This window comes from Xenopus tropicalis, chromosome 1 (assembly GCF_000004195.4).
Source record: "Xenopus tropicalis strain Nigerian chromosome 1, UCB_Xtro_10.0, whole genome shotgun sequence".
NCBI lineage: Eukaryota > Metazoa > Chordata > Amphibia > Anura > Pipidae > Xenopus > Xenopus tropicalis.
The window spans coordinates 205,741,620-205,761,232 of NC_030677.2; the positions used below are offsets into that span (position 1 = coordinate 205,741,620).

At 43.8% G+C, this 19,613-nt stretch overlaps 1 protein-coding gene across 3 annotated transcripts in view; it reads right to left on the reverse strand.

Moving 5' to 3' along the window:
- Positions 1–19,613, reverse strand: part of dym (dymeclin) — a 198,700-nt gene that overhangs the window by 50,936 nt on the left and 128,151 nt on the right. For all 3 annotated transcript variants that reach the window (XM_031901402.1, XM_031901401.1, NM_001045778.2), the window contains 1 exon segment: positions 3,619–3,721. In XM_031901402.1, coding sequence (XP_031757262.1) covers positions 3,619–3,721 — 103 coding nt within the window.

Sequence of the window (19,613 nt, forward strand, 5' to 3'; positions counted from 1 at the left end):
CCTACCTACTATACCTGCTATCCCACAGCCCCAGTCCCTTCCCAGAGGCTATTATCCCCCCACTGCTACTATAGGCACCATCTCTCCCTACTATACCTGCTATCCCACAGCCCCAGTCCCTTCCCAGAGGCTATTATCCCCCCCACTGCTACTATAGGCACCATCTCTCCCTACTATACCTGCTATCCCACAGCCCCAGTCCCTTCCCAGAGGCTATTATCCCCCCACTGCTACTATAGGCACCATCTCTCCCTACTATACCTGCTATCCCACAGCCCCAGTCCCTTCCCAGAGGCTATTATCCCCCCACTGATACTATAGGCACCATCTCTCCCTACTATACCTGCTATCCCACAGCCCCAGTCCCTTCCCAGAGGCTATTATCCCCCCACTGCTACTATAGGCACCATCTCTCCCTACTATACCTGCTATCCCACAGCCCCAGTCCCTTCCCAGAGGCTATTATCCCACTGCTACTATAGGCACCATCTCTCCCTACTATACCTGCTATCCCACAGCCCCAGTCCCTTCCCAGAGGCTATTATCCCACTGCTACTATAGGCACCATCTCTCCCTACTATACCTGCTATCCCACAGCCCCAGTCCCTTCCCAGAGGCTATTATCCCCCCACTGTTACTATAGGCACCATCTCTCCCTACTATACCTGCTATCCCACAGCCCCAGTCCCTTCCCAGAGGCTATTATCCCCCACTGCTACTATAGGCACCATCTCTCCCTACTATACCTGCTATCCCACAGCCCCAGTCCCTTCCCAGTGCTACTACATAATTTCTATTGAATTTTCCCACACTAGTATGTACAGAGTTGGTGCCTTTGGCTGTACATATAAAACGTGAAGGTGATCAAATAACACTACAGGAAGGTTGGCTAGCTAGTATTATGCTTTACAGAAGGTATTTCATTACAAGAAACCCTTATTGCTACTTTCAGACTTGTTGACACGGACGCTCCAGACAGGAAGTATGTTGGCAGAACCAAAGCAATGTGCAGGCTTGCAATCCGTTGCTGTAAGTTTCCATTAACATAATAATATGGTAATAACTCAATTTAGGTTGATTGGCCATTTTCTGTAAGAATATCTGCGTGGAACATAAAGAGAGGATTTATTTCCCCGTTTGGGTGCCGGCCGGAGCGCCATTTCCGAGTCCGATGCTGGAAAGCTGTGTGTGAAGACTTTCTATCTATTTCTCCCATCGGTTGTAACGTGATACAAAGGAAGGGGAGGATGGAAAAAAGAGAAGCCTTTGTAAATACCGCTTTTGTAATACTGCTTTTTAATAACCTTCCTAATGGCCGAATTAAAGGCCCTTGAATAAAATCATTTCATCCCACATAAAACAAACATAGCATTTTTTTTTCTTTTTAACTTGCTTTTATAAGGTTCTATCAGTTCCAGATGCTGCTAAAGGGGCCACAGGGTTTTCTCTGATGAATTACTCGCAGGGCAGGACAGCTGCTTTCTATTTAACAGCTAAATTAGGGAGAGAAATCAAAGGAGGACCTTAAAAGTGGCCCTCATTTAGCCCATTAGGGAAGTAGGAGGCAGAAATGAAAGGAAATGGGGAGATAGGGAGAGCCCAGGCTCTGTTTATAGCCGGCGAGCGGCACTCGTAGGTCTCTGCTGCAGGTAAGAGAGTGCTCTCTGCCCTGAGACGTGAGGAGTGTTACCCTAGAAAGGGTTCCTTTGTATCTGACATTGTTATTGTCTCTTTAACAACGTGCAATTGGCAGAACCATAGGACAGGGCATGGAGATTAACCTGGGACCTCAAATGATAGATTTTCCCATTCACACTCTTGACTTGATGAGACTGCATCAAGTCATTCGGCCATATCTAAACTAGACAGTCAGAATAGCAGAGGCCCACGCTCCCTACACTTGATGAGCTCAGCTTGTGGGCTGCTCCAATGGATACACGACATTTAGCCATCAATGAGTTGCACACGTATGTGCCTGAGATATCCCAGCACTTGACTTATTTGCCACTTTATTCTCCGTATCACCTGTTAGACAGATGGTCACAATGGGCGACTTCTCAGCACCCGTAAGAAACACAAAGGCATGTCACTTAACTGTGGCCCTATAGTAGCGATAGGGACACATGGGCACAAAGAGGGAGAGCAGTGGATAGGGCCCCAGGCAAACCCAGCCGATGGCAATATAAAGTTTCAAGTTTTGATCCATAAGACACTTGGCATAAGGTGCCAATTTCTGTTGCTGATATTGGTCCTTTAAACCAATTCGACAGCTTATCTGACCGTGTATGGGGCCAATGACGGGTCTACTCTAATCCCGACAGATCAGGGACCGCAAAGGCCCGTTGAAGTGGTCCCCGATCCAACTGCGTCTCTGCTCGCCGTTTTATTTTGATTGTTTGGCCCTAGGACCACACGATGGAATTAGCCCAATATTGGGCACCCATAGGTGGGCTTATTGGAGAAGATCCGCTCGCTTGGTGAGGTTGCCATCTTGTATGGTGTATGGCCATCTTTATATATACAGTCTAAGTATGAACCCACAGTCTTGCAGGCACAATGCCACATTAAGTGCATAAATATGGCTGATTGCATCCTTTTGCACACGGTGTGAGGCAGGTCTGCAATGGAATTCAAGATGAAATGAGGTTTAGTACGATATTCGGTGCGTTTATAGTGGATTGATGAGGTGACCAATATCGTAAAAGCCTTGGATATCGGTTGTCTCGTCGATTGGGCGGGACAAAAGATTTTGATCAGGCGACATTGGAGGCATGCGTTTAGGGCTACATCGTCAGATAGGGGTAGAATTCCTATTGTATCTACCTCCATATCTGAACGGAACATTAGTGGAGGGTATTAGTGGAGGGTACGAACGATCTTTCCTCAAGATTGTGATTGTAATATGTATGGCCATCTTTAATGTCCAAAGAGGTAATTATAGCAGGGAAAACAATCCCAATACCTACAATATATAATACTATGATATGGAAAACTGTGTTTGCAGTGTAAACTAAAATAGCTCAGCACTATATGAGCCTTTACAATCAATTATACAGGATTTAAATAAGTTTATTTGTGTGAGTACTGTGTCCCTTTAGTCTGATCAGGGGGTAGTAATAGTTTGTGCTGCACTTTCAGGCAGCCCACCGTACCACTAATTGCTTTAGGTTATTTATGGATATGGTTACAGTGTCTCTTATGGACAACCGAATGAAGGAAGCAGATATGGTAAGGCAAGGAGGGCGAAAAGGGCCAAAATGCCTTCTTTACAGCAGGTGGGAAAGGGATTCTGTTGTTACTTTCTAAATGACATGTTCTACCTATAATGCCACAATATGGCACACAGTGTTCTGCTCATCCCATAATAGTTCTGCTCTTATTGACTAGGAGACGCCTATCTCGTGGGCCTTGGGGTATCAGCATGTGATTATATTCTCTTGTCATTTAACCGCATGTGAGACATGAAGTCATTAGCAGAGTTTTCTGAGGTTGGATCTTGGTCTCTGTTTGACAGACTGCGGCAATGAGCAGGGGGGGGGTGGTGGTTTCCATGTCTAGAACATTCCTGCACTCGCTTGCAGAAAGTTCTCACACAGGAACCTCAAGTGTGCTACTCACGTAGTCAGGAAGTGGCGACTCGTCTGAGCCAAGCGATCCTCGCAGAGACTGGGTGGCTTGCTCCAGAACTTTGTTGTGTTTTTTCGACAGCAAGGAAAACAAACTGGAGAGGGGGGAAAAGGATGCAGTTAATAGAGATAATCTCAGCAGAGGCGCCCAGAATCCCGAGCTCAGACATTAGCACAATAACATGCACACAGGATAACATCTCCCCGGCACATACACACATTGCAGAAATAAAAAGCTGACAATAATTGGGGCTAAGCTTTTGGTTGCACAAAGCTCCCAGGTTTGGAACCACTTCAGAGCAGTTTCATGATAAACCAACATGGCCGATTGCCCACAATGCCACAATGTAATGCCGCTCCTGGAGACCAGCGGCTGGGAGGTGGACTGAGACAACATCGGACCCTGGGCACATGGAAGGTGACAGTAACATAAGATAGATACGGAAGAGAAACATGATGTTGGTAATCTATTGTTTCCTGAACTGTGGGCCTACAATTAATTCACCGGTGGACAAGGGTTGGAATCTGTTTAGCTCCAGCAAAACCATCACTAAGACTGGACCTGTTCTTATGTTTCAGGGCAGGGCCTACAAGCCTTGGTGGGACCCAGTAGAACTGACTAGGCAACCTAGGGAGCCATGCACACTCAGGCTAAATACAGCATGGCTTGCACTAAAATGGGCCACTCGAAGGCCAGCGGGATGTTGCCATCATTTGCCCCTAGTAAGGGATCACCATCCTCAATGCCCACCTAGGCCCGCAATCCTAACAGAGTGAGAGCCAAACTAATTAAGCCCCAATACAAGCTAAACAACATCTGGAGACCCCCCTCCTTGGATGATTAAATGTAGTGACTTCAATATGAAAAGATTGGCACTATTTAGTATAGGTTCCCAATATTTTCTTTGCACGGCCTAAGGTGCCACTATATCAGCTTGGTCCTCACAGCAGGTCACACTGCTTGGCATCTGCTATGGGTAAGTCTATGAGCTGCTTGTGGCATTATTAGGTACAGTGACTGTAGCTATGGCCCAGCCTGCTTAGCTCCCCTATCAGTTCCAGATTAACTAGAAAGAATAGAGAAGGCAGTCACCACTAGCCTTTGAGTGGGGAAAAGGAGCTTAGGGCCCTTTAAAATCACTGCGTAGCATCTCTGTCTGGCATGTTCTACTGCGTATTATGCTATAAATATATTTATTGTGTGAGTATTATCACAATACTGGAGCCTTGTGTTCCCATGAACATTCTGCACACTTTTCAACCATGCTGGCAGGCTTATAGAGTTCCCTTCAATGGGCCCATCACTCACTCCTCCTATTATTCACTTTTGCCTCCTTTCTTATCTTAGGGGGCTTCAAAGCAAGCCATTTTTAAAGGGAAAATATACCTGCATTCAAAGTAGAGCGATCAAGCTCATCGTATAACAGAAAGGAGGGTGGCTACTGTCAATGTGCCGTTTGTTTCTGGTATGTATACATATTTCTAACAACATACAGTGTTTCTAAAGATCTAAGCTGTAGACAGAATAGAGATGTCCTTGCTGTAATTCAGCCCCAAGAGAAAGTTCCAAAGAATGCCTAGCAGTGTTCCTTTGTTGCTGAGCCAGACCAGTGACTATTAGCTGAGACCCTCAATCATAAATGGTAAAGGGCACATTATCACAGTGACAATGGCTTGTTGCTGGGCTAACACTGAGGTTGGTCACGTTGGTATTTCAATCTTTTAAGCTGGGCACACACGGAACGATCCGCTTGTCGCTGATACACTCCTCGTCCCAAACGTTGGGAGCTTTTATTGGCCCGTGTATGGCCACCTCAACGGTATCCAATTTATAGACAAGAGAGATGGATACCTGTACAAGAGGCCCTACACATTACGCCCATGTTTCTATAGTCCTGTCCATTCTGGCCAACAACTGCCTCCTCTTTCCTATCCCAAAGATTTATTCTTTATTTACTTTATTTCCTGTTATAATGATGGACCATTAGGGTGAATTTTACAGCAGAATATCTTGGCCAAAACTCATTTCAAGCCTTGGATTTAAACAGGCAAAATTTCCCTAAACATTTGTCTTTCCCTTATGTTCTCATGCAGAGAAAGCCAACAGTGCTGTGCGGTTTGGACAGGGAAAGAGAACTCCAATTAAAAGCTAATAATTAAGGAAGAACAAGCAAACAGGGACAGAATTTTTTTTCCCTAAAACAAGATGAGTTTATTAATGCCTGAATACAATATGTGATTTATTGTGTGGCTGATAGACAGAGAGAGGCGTTGGCAATAATAGGTATATTTACTTTGTCTGCTTGCACAGAGACGACTATCTGCTTCTTGTAAATAAAACATGAGTCCTATCATGTCTTCATGCCGCGGATACTGACTGTATAAGCGGGCAGAGTGCAGTGATCCTGCCTCTGAAAGCTTCAAAGTCTCTATTGTTTGCAGCAGTGCTGTATGTAACAGCCCCCAGGCTGGGAGCCTTAGTATGTGCCCTGTTCCTCAGAAGAACAAGCAGAATTCTATTGGTTACCCTTCGTTTTTGAACCCACCCTATCGGAGGGTAATTACTGCTGTAAATGCCCATATTACCCCGGCTGCAGAAAAACAAACACTAATTTCTACACAGTTGGAAGCAATGTTCCCATGCATTATTATAATCAACATATATTCATTAAGCCATAAGCCCCAATATGATTTAGGGTAGATGCATGTGTTATAGGGTAGCTGTATCTTTAGCCAAGTAGGGCTATGGGCTATCTACGGGCCCCCTTCTGCAGAGTAGTACCCCAGCACAAAGCACTAAGGATTCCCACCACTCTGGGGGCTTTAGAGTTGCCACGTGGACAGTATTTAACCGGCCCAGCTGGTTATTCACAAGTTAGGGCTGGCACTGGTATTACCAACTTATTAGCAATGGACTTGCCTGTAAATCTGTAATACCCTATAAATCACTTACCCTTTCCTCACCTTCTCTGTGCTGATCAGCCTTTATAATTACAGGCCCACCTCTGCCCCGCCCATTTCTCTGCCCCGCCTTTTTTCTAAGGATTTACCCCTTCCCCACCTGGTCCACCCATTTCCACACCATTTACATTATAGCCCTGCCCCCAATATAATATTGCGTCCCTTCGTCAGCCTGAAAGACTGTATTATAGGAACAAAAAGGTGGCAACCATTGGGGGCTTGTAGGCCACCAAGCTGTTACACTTCATATGACCCTTTCCTTAGGGGCAGGGATGAGGGGTATGCCTTGTGTCCATAACAAACAACACTCGGGGGCTCATTTATCAACACTGGGCAAATATGCCTGTGGGCAGTAACCCATTGCAACCAATCAGCAGCTGTTTTTTTCCGCTGAACGCAACAATTTAATTGGTTGCCATGGGTTACAGCCTACGGGCTAATTTGCCCAGTATTGATAAATGACCATATCGTTGTGAAAATATGGTTTAAGCACAACCCCCCCCCGCCCGGGTTGCTATACCTGCTTATTATAACCAGTCTGCGGTAGAGCACCCTGCCTAGACAGTATCTGATCCAGATGAGTTTATTATCTACAGGATAAATAATGCCGACTTTCCCACACTGCTTCCATGGAGTATGCCATGATGCATTTGTTAGCTACATGTTATCACAATGATATTATTTCCACTTGTTGACAGCCTAATGACTCTTTAACTACAGAAGAAAAATCCCTGAGGCCTGAATAATTGTGGGAGATGTTACGGCGCTGCATTGTGTGTTACATCAATAAAAACGATGATTTGTCGGTTTGTAGGTACAGGTGAGCACAGGCCCCTCCATCTCTCTATACATTCAATTATACTCCACACGTCCTACTCTACTCCATCCTCTACTCATTATCTAAGTGCTGCTTAGAGTTCATGGTTTTCCCATCTTTAATTTCTAGTGTCCTTGAACATAATAAGAGTATTAAATGGCTTCCTAGTAATAATAACAATTACCCAGAAGGCTCTGCTATTACTCCAATCAAAAGGAATAAAATAATTGGATTTGTTTATATAGAGCTGACGTGTCAAACTCGAGTGCCATGCAGGGCTGATCTCAGTGGGGAACAACCCTCCTTACTCCTTATAAAGTTAAATATTTACTAGTTTTAGATGTATAACTGTGTTACTTTTGCAGTTTTGACTAAATTTACTGGTCTATTACGTTCAACCCCTCATAATTAACCCCAGAGCACGTGTCACTGTACATTATTTGCTTTAGTAGCCACAGAATGACACTGACAAATTGTTATATAGAAAAGTCCCCAGATCCTACTCAGTTAAGGGTCCCCCCAACTCACAACCATTTAGTGCAGTGCTGTCCAACTGGCGGCCCGCGGGACCCCCCTCTGTGTGGCCCCCCACCTGTCTGGCTGCTTTGATGGCTTACCTTTGAGTAAGCATTAAATGGTATCAGTACTGAGATTAACTGGCCCCCTGCATGGTTCTCACCTCAGATTCAGGCTGTAATCCCTCTGTATTGTTTAAAAATGTCACCTGTGTTTTTCACACCTTTTAATACCTGCATTGTTCACCCCCTGCAGTGTTCACACCTCAGGCTCAGGCTGTAATCACTCCCATTGTTCACTTCTTCACACCTCAGACATAGGTACTGTAGGCAGAGTATGGCACATACAGCCAGCATAGGGCAGGTAGAGTATGGCACACACAGGCAGCATAGGTCAGGGAGGGTATGGCACACACAGGAAGGGTAGGGCAGGCAGAGTATGGCACACACACAGGCAGGGTAGGGCAGGCAGAGTATGGCACACAGAGGCAGCATAGGGAAGGCAGTGTAGGACAGGCAGAGTGCTGCCTGTGTGTGCCATACTCTGCTTGCCCTATGCTGCCTGTGGGAGGTGAACCTGGCAGGGGTTTGTTGTGGGAGTTTTTTAGCAGTTGGAAATAGCCATTAAATGGTCCCTAAGGTGTGTAATTATGTACTCGGGGTTGCTCTGCTATCCACAGGGGAGGAGGAGGCATATGGAATTTAAGGGTATATCTTAATATGACATAATTCTTTCACATATGAATGATGGTTGATATCCCCACAGTAAGGACCAAGCATTTGGGATTTTGCTGTGCTACCACCATTGTGATAAAATAGGTGTGGTTTGAAGTGAGTGTGATTTCAAAAAGGGGAGTGGTCAAAACTGGCTTCCATTAGCGGCCCTCCACCATGTATGCTAGAGAAATTCCGGCCCTCGGCACCGTAGAAGTTGGACAGCACTGATTTAGTGTATAACTTGCATTTACATTATTTCTATAAAATAATATACTAACAGCACTTGTTCAGTTAGAGTTCCATTTACTAGCACTTTTACCATTTCTATCTAATTAGATCACATCCACTGCCATCCCAGAGTCTAGGTTCCTGCTCACCTCAGAATTTGATTAACTTAATTTGGCAAGATAAATTACACAAGAAAACCATGTTGGGAATATTGTGATTTTTATAGATAGAATCCCTTTTTGCATGGTGGAACCTCATAGGCTATTTGACAGACCTCAAGAAATCCTGAACAATTAAGTAAAGTCAGTCCCACAGCTAAGCTTGCTGAGTACCCTCAGACAAATCCCATCCCATCTATGACTATAGTTCACCTTTACACATTCAAGTCTATTTTGAACTTCCTCCTAAGTTACTCATTTATCAAGACTTATATTATTAGAACTGAGTATATTAAAAAGGAAACCTTAGCTGGTTCCTCAGGTGAAAAATAACTGAATATCTGCTTTTTCCCTGCTCTCATCAACCAAGTGACTTCCTTCTGATACCAAAGGTCCCAATCCTCCTTGCTTCATTCCTTTACTATCTACATATTCAAAACCTAATTTTGGGTTCATGTTACTCCTCGCACAAGGCTGCAGGCTGAGTTATACAGGGAACTGTGAGTATCACTCATGTATTATAAGGGATAATGTACCCCCTACTGTAAATGATAAGGATATTAGCAGTCACTGAGGGGTTCTGTGCCCATATAAAGGCACAAGGCTGCAGGCTGAGTTATACAGGGAACTGTGAGTATCACTCATGTATTATAAGGGATAATGTACCCCCTACTGTAAATGATAAGGATATTAGCAGTCACTGAGGGGTTCTGTGCCCATATAAAGGCACAAGGCTGCAGGCTGAGTTATACAGGGAACTGTGAGTATCACTCATGTATTATAAGGGATAATGTACCCCCTACTGTAAATGATAAGGATATTAGCAGTCACTGAGGGGTTCTGTGCCCATATAAAGGCACAAGGCTGCAGGCTGAGTTATACAGGGAACTCTGAGTATCACTCATGTATTATAAGGGATAATGTACCCCCTACTGTAAATGATAAGGATATTAGCAGTCACTGAGGGGTTCTGTGCCCATATAAAGGCACAAGGCTGCAGGCTGAGTTATACAGGGAACTCTGAGTATCACTCATGTATTATAAGGGATAATGTGCCCCCTACTGTAAATGATAAGGATATTTGAAGTCAATGAGGAGTTCGGTTCAACTATTAAGACCTGTATTTTTATATTTGAGAATATTTATATTAAAATCTCTTATGTACATATCAAGAGGGGCCACATGAACATTCTGTAACAATGATGGGCCAAACTGCATTTTCCTCTAACATATTAGACATAAAAATGATTACACAGGAAAAGATGAGCAGGATGTAGATTGATCTGTATGTAATTACTCTGCTGATAATCTGTTTATAGGAGAAAGCTAAGATACGGCCCTGTATTCAAAAATCTATGAAAAATAATTAACCCGACTGTCTCGATAGGAAGTTTCGCTGTAATGAAGTATTCTGCAGAGCCATGCATGTGTTAAATATTAAACAGAATAATATATGGCAAACACACTGTGCGGATAGTCTGCCCCGTCCTGCAACCAGATAGCACTGACACCCCAGCCTGAAACCGAACAACGAGAACGTAAATAATGCAAAAACTACAAAAAAAAACCAATTATGTCTTCTAATGCCACTGTAAAAAATAAGGTGAACTTCCCCTTGAAGAACGCTGTAGAGCACTGACGGGCAAGTTGGGTTCCCTAGGAGAAGTCCCTGAGAAGCAAATACAGACAATCTGCTTAAAGGGAAACTACCCCCCCAGAATGAATACGTAACCAACAGACAATTTATATCATATTAAGTGGCCTATTAAAGAATCTCCCCAAACTGGAATATATATATCAGTAAATATTGCCCTTTTACATCCTTTCCCTTGAGCCGCCATTTAGTGATGGGCTGTGTGCCCCCCTCAGAGATCAGCTGACAGGAAGTGATGCAGCTTTAACTGTAACAGGAAGTAGTGTGGGAGCAAAAGGCAGAACTCTGCCCATTCATTGGCTGATGGGGCCTAACATGTATGTGTGCCTTGGCTTGTTTGTGTGCACTGTGACTCCTATGATCAATTTATTTAACACATTGTTCAGTGAAACAAACAACCATTTATTGGCTCAGAATTTAAACACAAAAAATTCTGAGCCAATAAATGGTTGTTTATTTCACCGAACAATGTGTTAAATTAATTGTATGTTGTTTCAGGACCTTTCAGTGTGATATAACTTAGGTTCTCTTTCTCAATCTATTTCCTTATTGCTTGTTGACTCCTATGATCCCAGGGGGCGGCCTTTAGTACTTAAAATGGCAGTTTTGTATTTAGAATTACCCAATAGCACATACTACTAAAAAAAGTAAATGGTTTATTTAGCTGAAACAGGGTTTTACATATGAACTTGTTTATGCAATATATTTTTATAGAGACCTACACTGTTTGGGGGAATAGTTTTCCTTTAATAACTTATTAAATGGCATGTATACACATTCTGAATGGGGGTTATATATGTTTATACTGTTGGCTACATGCGCAGGTAAATATTTAATGTGCTACATACAGCGTGCCGATAACGAATGCATTGGGGATATATGACCCCCCCCATAACTGTATGTGATTCTTACCAAGTAAGGGGTACACTGTCCCTTTAAGGAGAATAACAAGCATTTTGTCCCCGGGTTTGCAGGTACACGTCAGGCTCCCTTACACGCTCAGTAAACAGCGAGGATGTATGATGTGTCTGGAGGGGAGCCGTGCATCATCCCTGTGTGTTTATAGTTCCCATAACTCAGAGGAAGGCTATATCCAAACAATTTCGGGGTAAGTGTACCTTCTCGGAATATTAACGTTGGAAATCGCATGACTCGGCTCACCCTGTGTTTGTCTTACTGCTCCGTCTGGAGAAACATCTTTTTATCTTTGTTATGACATGCACATCATAGCACCATTAGCTCTAAGAAATGATTAGGGATGCGGGGAGATATAATGATGGCGGGCAGACGCAACACGAATTAAAGCAATTATTTTGGGAGCAGAAATGCAAAGTAGGTCTGTGGCAACCGGGCCGTGCGTGTAGCGACTCCGTACGGATGGACTCATGTTATACACGCGGGGTTAACTAGGAAACTCACCTGAAAGGAACAATTAGCTGCCTGATATCCCTCCTAATATGCTGCCATTTAGTCTCTGAAACCAGCAGTAATAGTCTTGTTTTCTGCAGAAACACAGGATAAGATTTCCTATACTGACATAGCACTCCATATTAGAACTGTGACTTTTAATTTCCTTATCATTTACAGTAGGGGGTACATTATCCCTTATAATACATGAGTGATACTCAGAGTTCCCTGTATAACTCAGCCTGCAGCCTTGTGCCTTTATATGGGCACAGAACCCCTCAGTGACTGCTAATATCCTTATCATTTACAGTAGGGGGTACATTATCCCTTATAATACATGAGTGATACTCACAGTTCCCTGTATAACTCAGCCTGCAGCCTTGTGCCTTTATATGGGCACAGAGCCCCTCAGTGACTGCTAATATCCTTATCATTTACAGTAGGGGGTACATTATCCCTTATAATACATGAGTGATACTCAGAGTTCCCTGTATAACTCAGCCTGCAGCCTTGTGCCTTTATATGGGGGGCACAGAACCCCTCAGTGACTGCTAATATCCTTATCATTTACAGTAGGGGGTACATTATCCCTTATAATACATGAGTGATACTCAGAGTTCCCTGTATAACTCAGCCTGCAGCCTTGTGCCTTTATATGGGCACAGAACCCCTCAGTGACTGCTAATATCCTTATCATTTACAGTAGGGGGTACATTATCCCTTATAATACATGAGTGATACTCAGAGTTCCCTGTATAACTCAGCCTGCAGCCTTGTGCCTTTATATGGGCACAGAACCCCTCAGTGACTGCTAATATCCTTATCATTTACAGTAGGGGGTACATTATCCCTTATAATACATGAGTGATACTCAGAGTTCCCTGTATAACTCAGCCTGCAGCCTTGTGCCTTTATATGGTCACAGAACCCCTCAGTGGCTGCTAATATCCTTATCCTTTACAGTAGGGGGTACATTATCCCTATATTATTTATTTGAATATAAATATATATAAGTACAGTAACAGAAGAAGCAGAACAATCTTTATGACCTGAGCATAAGCAATGGGTAGATTCCAAACCCGAGCTGAAAATGTTATTACAAATGTTTCTGCTTTTGTGAAGGATGAATTTTGTCATCCAGCAATAAGTCTTATTTATCCAGCAGATTTGTGCAAAACCTTAATCCAGTTACGCCGTGGTTATGGCACAGGGTGTTTCTCAGTGACCTTTAGTAAAATCGCCTGTGATGGTTAGGGAAAAGAATTTGTTACATTCTCAGTGTTAAGAACGTTGTAAGAAAACAGTGGAAAAAAAGGGCAATTTAGGGGAAAAAAAACGGAAAAACTGAGTTGTGGTACTTAATGCCACACTATAATAACAGAGCTCTGCAATATTAATTTTGCAAGTCCAATTAGAACAGAACATGGTTTTGAAGTTAAAAGAGATTTGTTTTCATATTTTTTTTTAGTGGAACAATCTCACTGTCTCAGCTCAGAAACAAAACAGTCACGACTTCCTTTGTACAGTGTTGGAATTGTGACCAGAAATACATCACTCGTCCCTAGACAACAAAAGCCTCAAGTCTTCGGCATAACAAGACAGTGGGGGTTGGCGGGTGGTAACTTTGGGCAAGGGTACTCATCAGCCTGCCATGAAGTGCAAGAAACTCATTGAGTTTATGGAGATGTTCACTATCTTAACGTAGCCTTAACTTTTTATTTATATGACGTCATTGAGTCCATTGGGTACCCTTTTCTCTTACTCATAATATTCTCCCTACTATTCTCCATACTGGTCTTTCTACTTTCCTTCTTGCTTCATGAACCCTAAGCCTAAAGGTCTCCAAACGCTGTCCACAGGTGTCCCGCAAAGGGAGTTGGGTAGGCGACAGGCCTCAGAAGAAGTTAAAATGTTCTAAATAACATTGATGGGCTGATGTTCCACCTTTAGCAAGGTCATGTCTGGTTGTTAGGAATGGCTTGGGCGGGGAGAACTTGGAGGAGTGGGGTTGATTAGCAAGTTTGGTTACCAATAAGCAGGTTGGATCTGGTGTGGGTTTGCCAACCATTTCTACCCAGGACCTACACAAGTGTACGAAATCTAAACCTTTCAATATATTTATAGTTGAATATGAAGAAGACCTGGAGAACCTTAGAATGAAATCTACAGGAGAGAGTAATTGGGATTAAAGAAATGAAACATGATGATAGAGAGTTGAAGGGGCATACAGAGAAGCTGTGGACAGATTGTGAAGGAAGGATGTAGGACTACAGAAGTATTATGGGAGATGGGCTCTTGGGAGAACTAGGATGAAACACCTAGAAAAGATCTTTAATAGTCCTGATGTGTCTATGAAAATAAAGATGGGAATTGTCAAGGCTATGGTATGTTCCTTAAGTCATTATACAAGTAAAAACTGCAGAATGAAGTAGCAGAAGGGCAACAGAATTGATCCTGTAGAACTCTACCATTGGCAAAGGAGTTTGAGAATTCCATGGAAAACTCAATAAGAATACAGGATAATTGAGCAAATGAAGCCTGAGCTTCTACTTGAAGAACAGATGACCAGACTGAAGCTGTTTATTGTATATATATATTTATTTATACTGAAGACCATTTGACAGAAAAAGACAATAATGTGAGTGAAGGGAAAAGTGGAAGAGGCTGATCGCAATCAGTAAATGGACGAATTCAATCACAAGAGTCGTAACCCTGCCGCTGGGAAACCTGAAGCCCAGACGTGCTACATACACTATGCAGGAGTCAAAATCAATTACAAATATAATGCAGTTATATCAGAGATTGAGCACAGAATGAAATGGGCCTGTAATGAGATAACTGTTATCCGATGACAGAATTCTACGTCCAACTCTTGTGACCCTAGTCAGGCCTGTCTCATGTGGTCCCGCCAGGAGGAGTCCTGAACCTCATGGTTGGTCATTTCTCTGGCCCATTGTGCCCATTGGCTTATTACTTCCTGTAAGGTCACATGAGTAATGCCTTGCTGTCTAGGTGCATGTTATAGTCAGTATTTAGGAAGTTAGGTTTAAGGATTAGAAGGGGCATTGGATTCAGTTCCTTCCAACACGGCAGTAAAGCGACCCAAAGGAGAACAATAAAGACAGAAATGACGTAAAAGAACATTACAGCAAGTGGAAACTAATTAAAGGGGAAGTCAGTCTTCAAGCTGTTTTTTCTTTAGCATTATGCAGTGTTCTGCAGGAAATGAAACTGCTAATTGAATGCTTGGCTGGAAATCAGGAAAAATCTGAATAAATGAGGCATAAGTGCAATCTTAATTTTCTTTTTTCACATTCTGTGTTTCTTATAGTTTTTGATATATACAAGGTTTACTCCAAACAACCCAACCATGCTGTGTGCCAGTAGGGAACAGCCAATTGATGGCTTCAGCTGGAACCAGCCAATCAGAACAGGGGAAATCTGTCAGGGACTCACAGCATGAGTGGGTTGTCTGCAGCCAGATAAAAATGCTAGCTGGAGGAACGCACAATTAAGGTCCCCATACACCACAAGATCCTCTTGTTTGGCGATGTCACCAAGCGAGCAGATCTTCTCCCGATATCCCCACCTATGGGTGAGAATCCAGGGTAATTATATTTATAACGGCAGGTATAGGAAAAGTCGGTCCGGGGACCGCATCAACGAGCCAATGCGGTCCCCGATCCGACGAGATTTTCTAACCTGCCCGATCGAGATCTACCCGATTTCAGGCCAGATATCAGTCGGGCAGGCCCGTTGGTAGTGCCCATACACGGGCCGATTAGCTGCCGAATCGGCAGCTACTATCGGCCCGTGTATGGGGACCTTTAGGTTCTTACAGTTGTGCCGATGGATCTGATCCGATGAAGCCTCACACTGAAAACACCAAATAACAAGTACCAACTGCAAAGCTGCATTCTTTCTCCACGTTGCTAGGGGATTTTCCCTTTTATAGCGACATACTGCGAGTGCCTTTATAGGGAGGATGAAAGGGGAAACAAACCCAGGGAAGATTTCTGTTTATTAGCACCATGGCGGCCATTACGTTTGTATCTGACGTTCATGGACAAAACCAGCCTCCAATTTGCTTCAGTCACGAAATAGGAAACCAGAAGGCTGAAACTGTAGCTTCTCTCCCCAGCAGACACAGGCAGTTTACAATTATTTTCCACGTTATGTTGTCGTTTATTTTGTTCTTGCGCGGCCTGCAGATCCCTTTATTGGGCTCCCAGCAAAATGAGAGGCAGATGGGGCTGGTCACTGGAGACCACACAAGTCCTTTCATCTCCGCTGTCGAGAGGATGGACCCGTGGTGCCTTTAATAAAACATCTTTGGGAAATGTGTACTGGCTTAATAGGAATCCTGTGACGGGCGAGGGAGCCAATGTTCTCTCCGTGCCTGACACGGCCACTTGACACCAGCGCCGGGCGTGGAATTACTAGGATGCCTAACTCGTGTGGCTAATCCGTCCTGGAGTCATGGTGACATCGATTTGACGGCCTGACACGTGCTTCTGTGCTGATGTTAAAATGACAGATTTAGTGCGGGAGATCTTTGCCAGCGTGGTCTGTTTATTCCTATTTATAGCTGTTTACAAGCTTGTTGACAATAAACATGGCAGCTCTGCCTTACCAGTTACGTTCAGACGAAGCCTTGAAATTATCATTCCAGCTCTGAGGCTGACTTTGTAATGGGTGCCGTCTCTCCTCTCATCCCAACTGGGTAACAGATGCCAGCACACAGGTGGGTCTCCGTGCAGCTGCGGGTAACTGGGTCTTCCAAACAGGCCAATAACGTCTCACAGTCACCCATGGTGGTCATTGGATGAAGATGTTTTTATCCTAAGAGGGAATGCTAACCTTAAGCTAACAGTCTGAATTTGAAGAGCCCTTTGAGAAAAAACATTTTTGTAATTCATCTTTATTATGTAAAATATTTAGTTTTGAAGCTACAGAGCTGGTAGGCTCTCTACTCAGTCTTCTAAAGGGATCAGCGACTCCAGCTTGCATTCTGCCTTCACAATCCTGCTTTATTTGCATCTCACTGATTTGATTGGTTGAATCGTCTCAGCCAATGGTATCAAAGATATGCAAATGAAGCAGGAGAGTGAAGGCGTGGCCAGAAACCAGTTCAATGTCAACTTTTTTTTTTGGCTGGGAAATCCCCTACTGAGAGAGCTGAGCAAGATTGTGAGAGTTTAGCAGTCCTGGTCCAGATCTGTAGCTTCAAAACTAAACATTTTAAATAATAAAGATGAACTACAAAAATGTTTTTTTCTTACAGGGCCTGTTCAAAGTCAAGTAAACAGGCTCAATAGTATCCTCAGCCCCAAGCCCATTAGGGTCTCAATACAACATGGCTAAAATGAGGAGATTAGCCTTTTTTATCCAGCTGCAGGTAGGGCAATGAAAGCATATATCTGATTGGCTGCCATGGGTTAAGGTGGCCATACACGGGCCGATTGTAGCTGCCGATATCAGTCCCTTAGACCGTTTCGGCAGCATATTGGCCTGTGTAGGAGCAGCAACGATAGGCCTGGCCGACCAATATCTGGCCTGAAATTGGGCAGATATTGATCGGGCAGGCTAAAAGATTTAGTCGGATCGGGGACCGCCCCGGCTCGTTGATGCGGTCCCTGCACCGACTGCGCCCATTGCCGTCGTTATAATTCGATCGTTTGGCCCCAGGGCCAAAATGCCTGATACCGCCCATCCGTAGGTGGGGATATCGGGGGAAGATCTGCTCGCTTGGCGACTGGATCTTAACGTGTATGGCCACCTTTACCGCCCAGGTGCAAAATTGCCCAGTCTTTATAAATGACCCCCAGTGTATTTGCCATAATTCCAAAAGTACAAGTTGCCAAACCAATGAATGACTCCATTTATTTATATATATATAAACAGCCCCCAGCCTGGTCCCATACAAAAGACCAGATTTGGGTCTGTATTGCTGGATTTAGCCAATGTTCCGGTGGTCCGGCTGTTGGATCAAGCTACTTTACTGCTTCAGGGGCTCCCAGGTCCAATACAAGAGAGAAATGAAAGAGTAATGGCAGCTGTGCCAGGAAACATTTGAAATAAGTTCTGTAAATCCTTTCTAGGTACTGACCCAGGGTCTCTGTTTGGGATTGGATCTCACTTTACTTTTGATTGACAGGCATCATACGGCTCCGTGGAGGTGGGAAAGTGCTGTAATGTTGCACTATTCTCCAACCCTAATGGCAATGTGTATAAATGGCTACAGACGTGTCCTCTCCGCGGGCACGGCGCATTGAAACTACATTAAGGCGAGAGCGGAACAGCATCTCGTCCTCATCTGGTTTAATGCAAGACACGGAGTTTATGGACTTGTTTGATTCCCAAGCTTTTAATTCCATGTACTGAGCAGTTGTAAGTAAATATGCAGAGCATGTGAGGAGCCCTAATCAGTTCCTGCACGGAGATTAATGCTGAGCACTGGAACTTGCTGTTTTATTGCGGGGTCCCACATAGGCAGGGATCTGCCCCTCCCCAGAGGAAATGGAGGATTAATGACATTTGCATAATGTTTTATCCCTCGTTATCAGGGGAGGGGCGATATAGTAGTGGGCTGGCCAAGTGGTGGCCCTCCTAGATATTTTTGTAGTCCTCAGTCTTCTCATAGATTTCCTTTTATAACATCACTATTTTACTAAAAAGATCAAATAGGGCCAGATTGAATTCCAAAGGTCTATGTAGAATATGTAGAATCAGGTATACCAGGTGTTCGGCACATACAATCAGGAGTAACTATACTATTAGACTGCATGGGGCGCTTGGCAGGTTGACAATTGGGAGGAACAATACTGTAAGACTATATCAGGGACTATCAGACTGTATTAGGGGCTTGGCAGGTAGAATCAGGAGTAACTATACTATCAGACTGTATTAGGGGCTTGGCAGGTAGAATCAGGAGTAAATATACTATCAGACTGTATTAGGGACTTGGCAGGTAGAATCAGGAGCGAGTAACTATACTATCAGGCTGTATTAGGGGCTTGGCAGGTAGAATCAGGAGTGAGTAACTATACTATCAGACTGTATTAGGGGCTTGGCAGGTAGAATCAGGAGTGAGTAACTATACTATCAGACTGTATTAGGGGCTTGGCAGGTAGAATCAGGAGTAAATATACTATCAGACTGTATTAGGGACTTGGCAGGTAGAATCAGGAGCGAGTAACAATACTATCAGGCTGTATTAGGGGCTTGGCAGGTAGAATCAGGAGTGAGTAACTATACTATCAGACTGTATTAGGGGCTTGGCAGGTAGAATCAGGAGTGAGTAACTATACTATCAGACTGTATTAGGGGCTTGGCAGGTAGAATCAGGAGTAAATATACTATCAGACTGTATTAGGGACTTGGCAGGTAGAATCAGGAGCGAGTAACAATACTATCAGGCTGTATTAGGGGCTTGGCAGGTAGAATCAGGAGTGAGTAACTATACTATCAGACTGTATTAGGGGCTTGGCAGGTAGAATCAGGAGTAAATATACTATCAGACTGTATTAG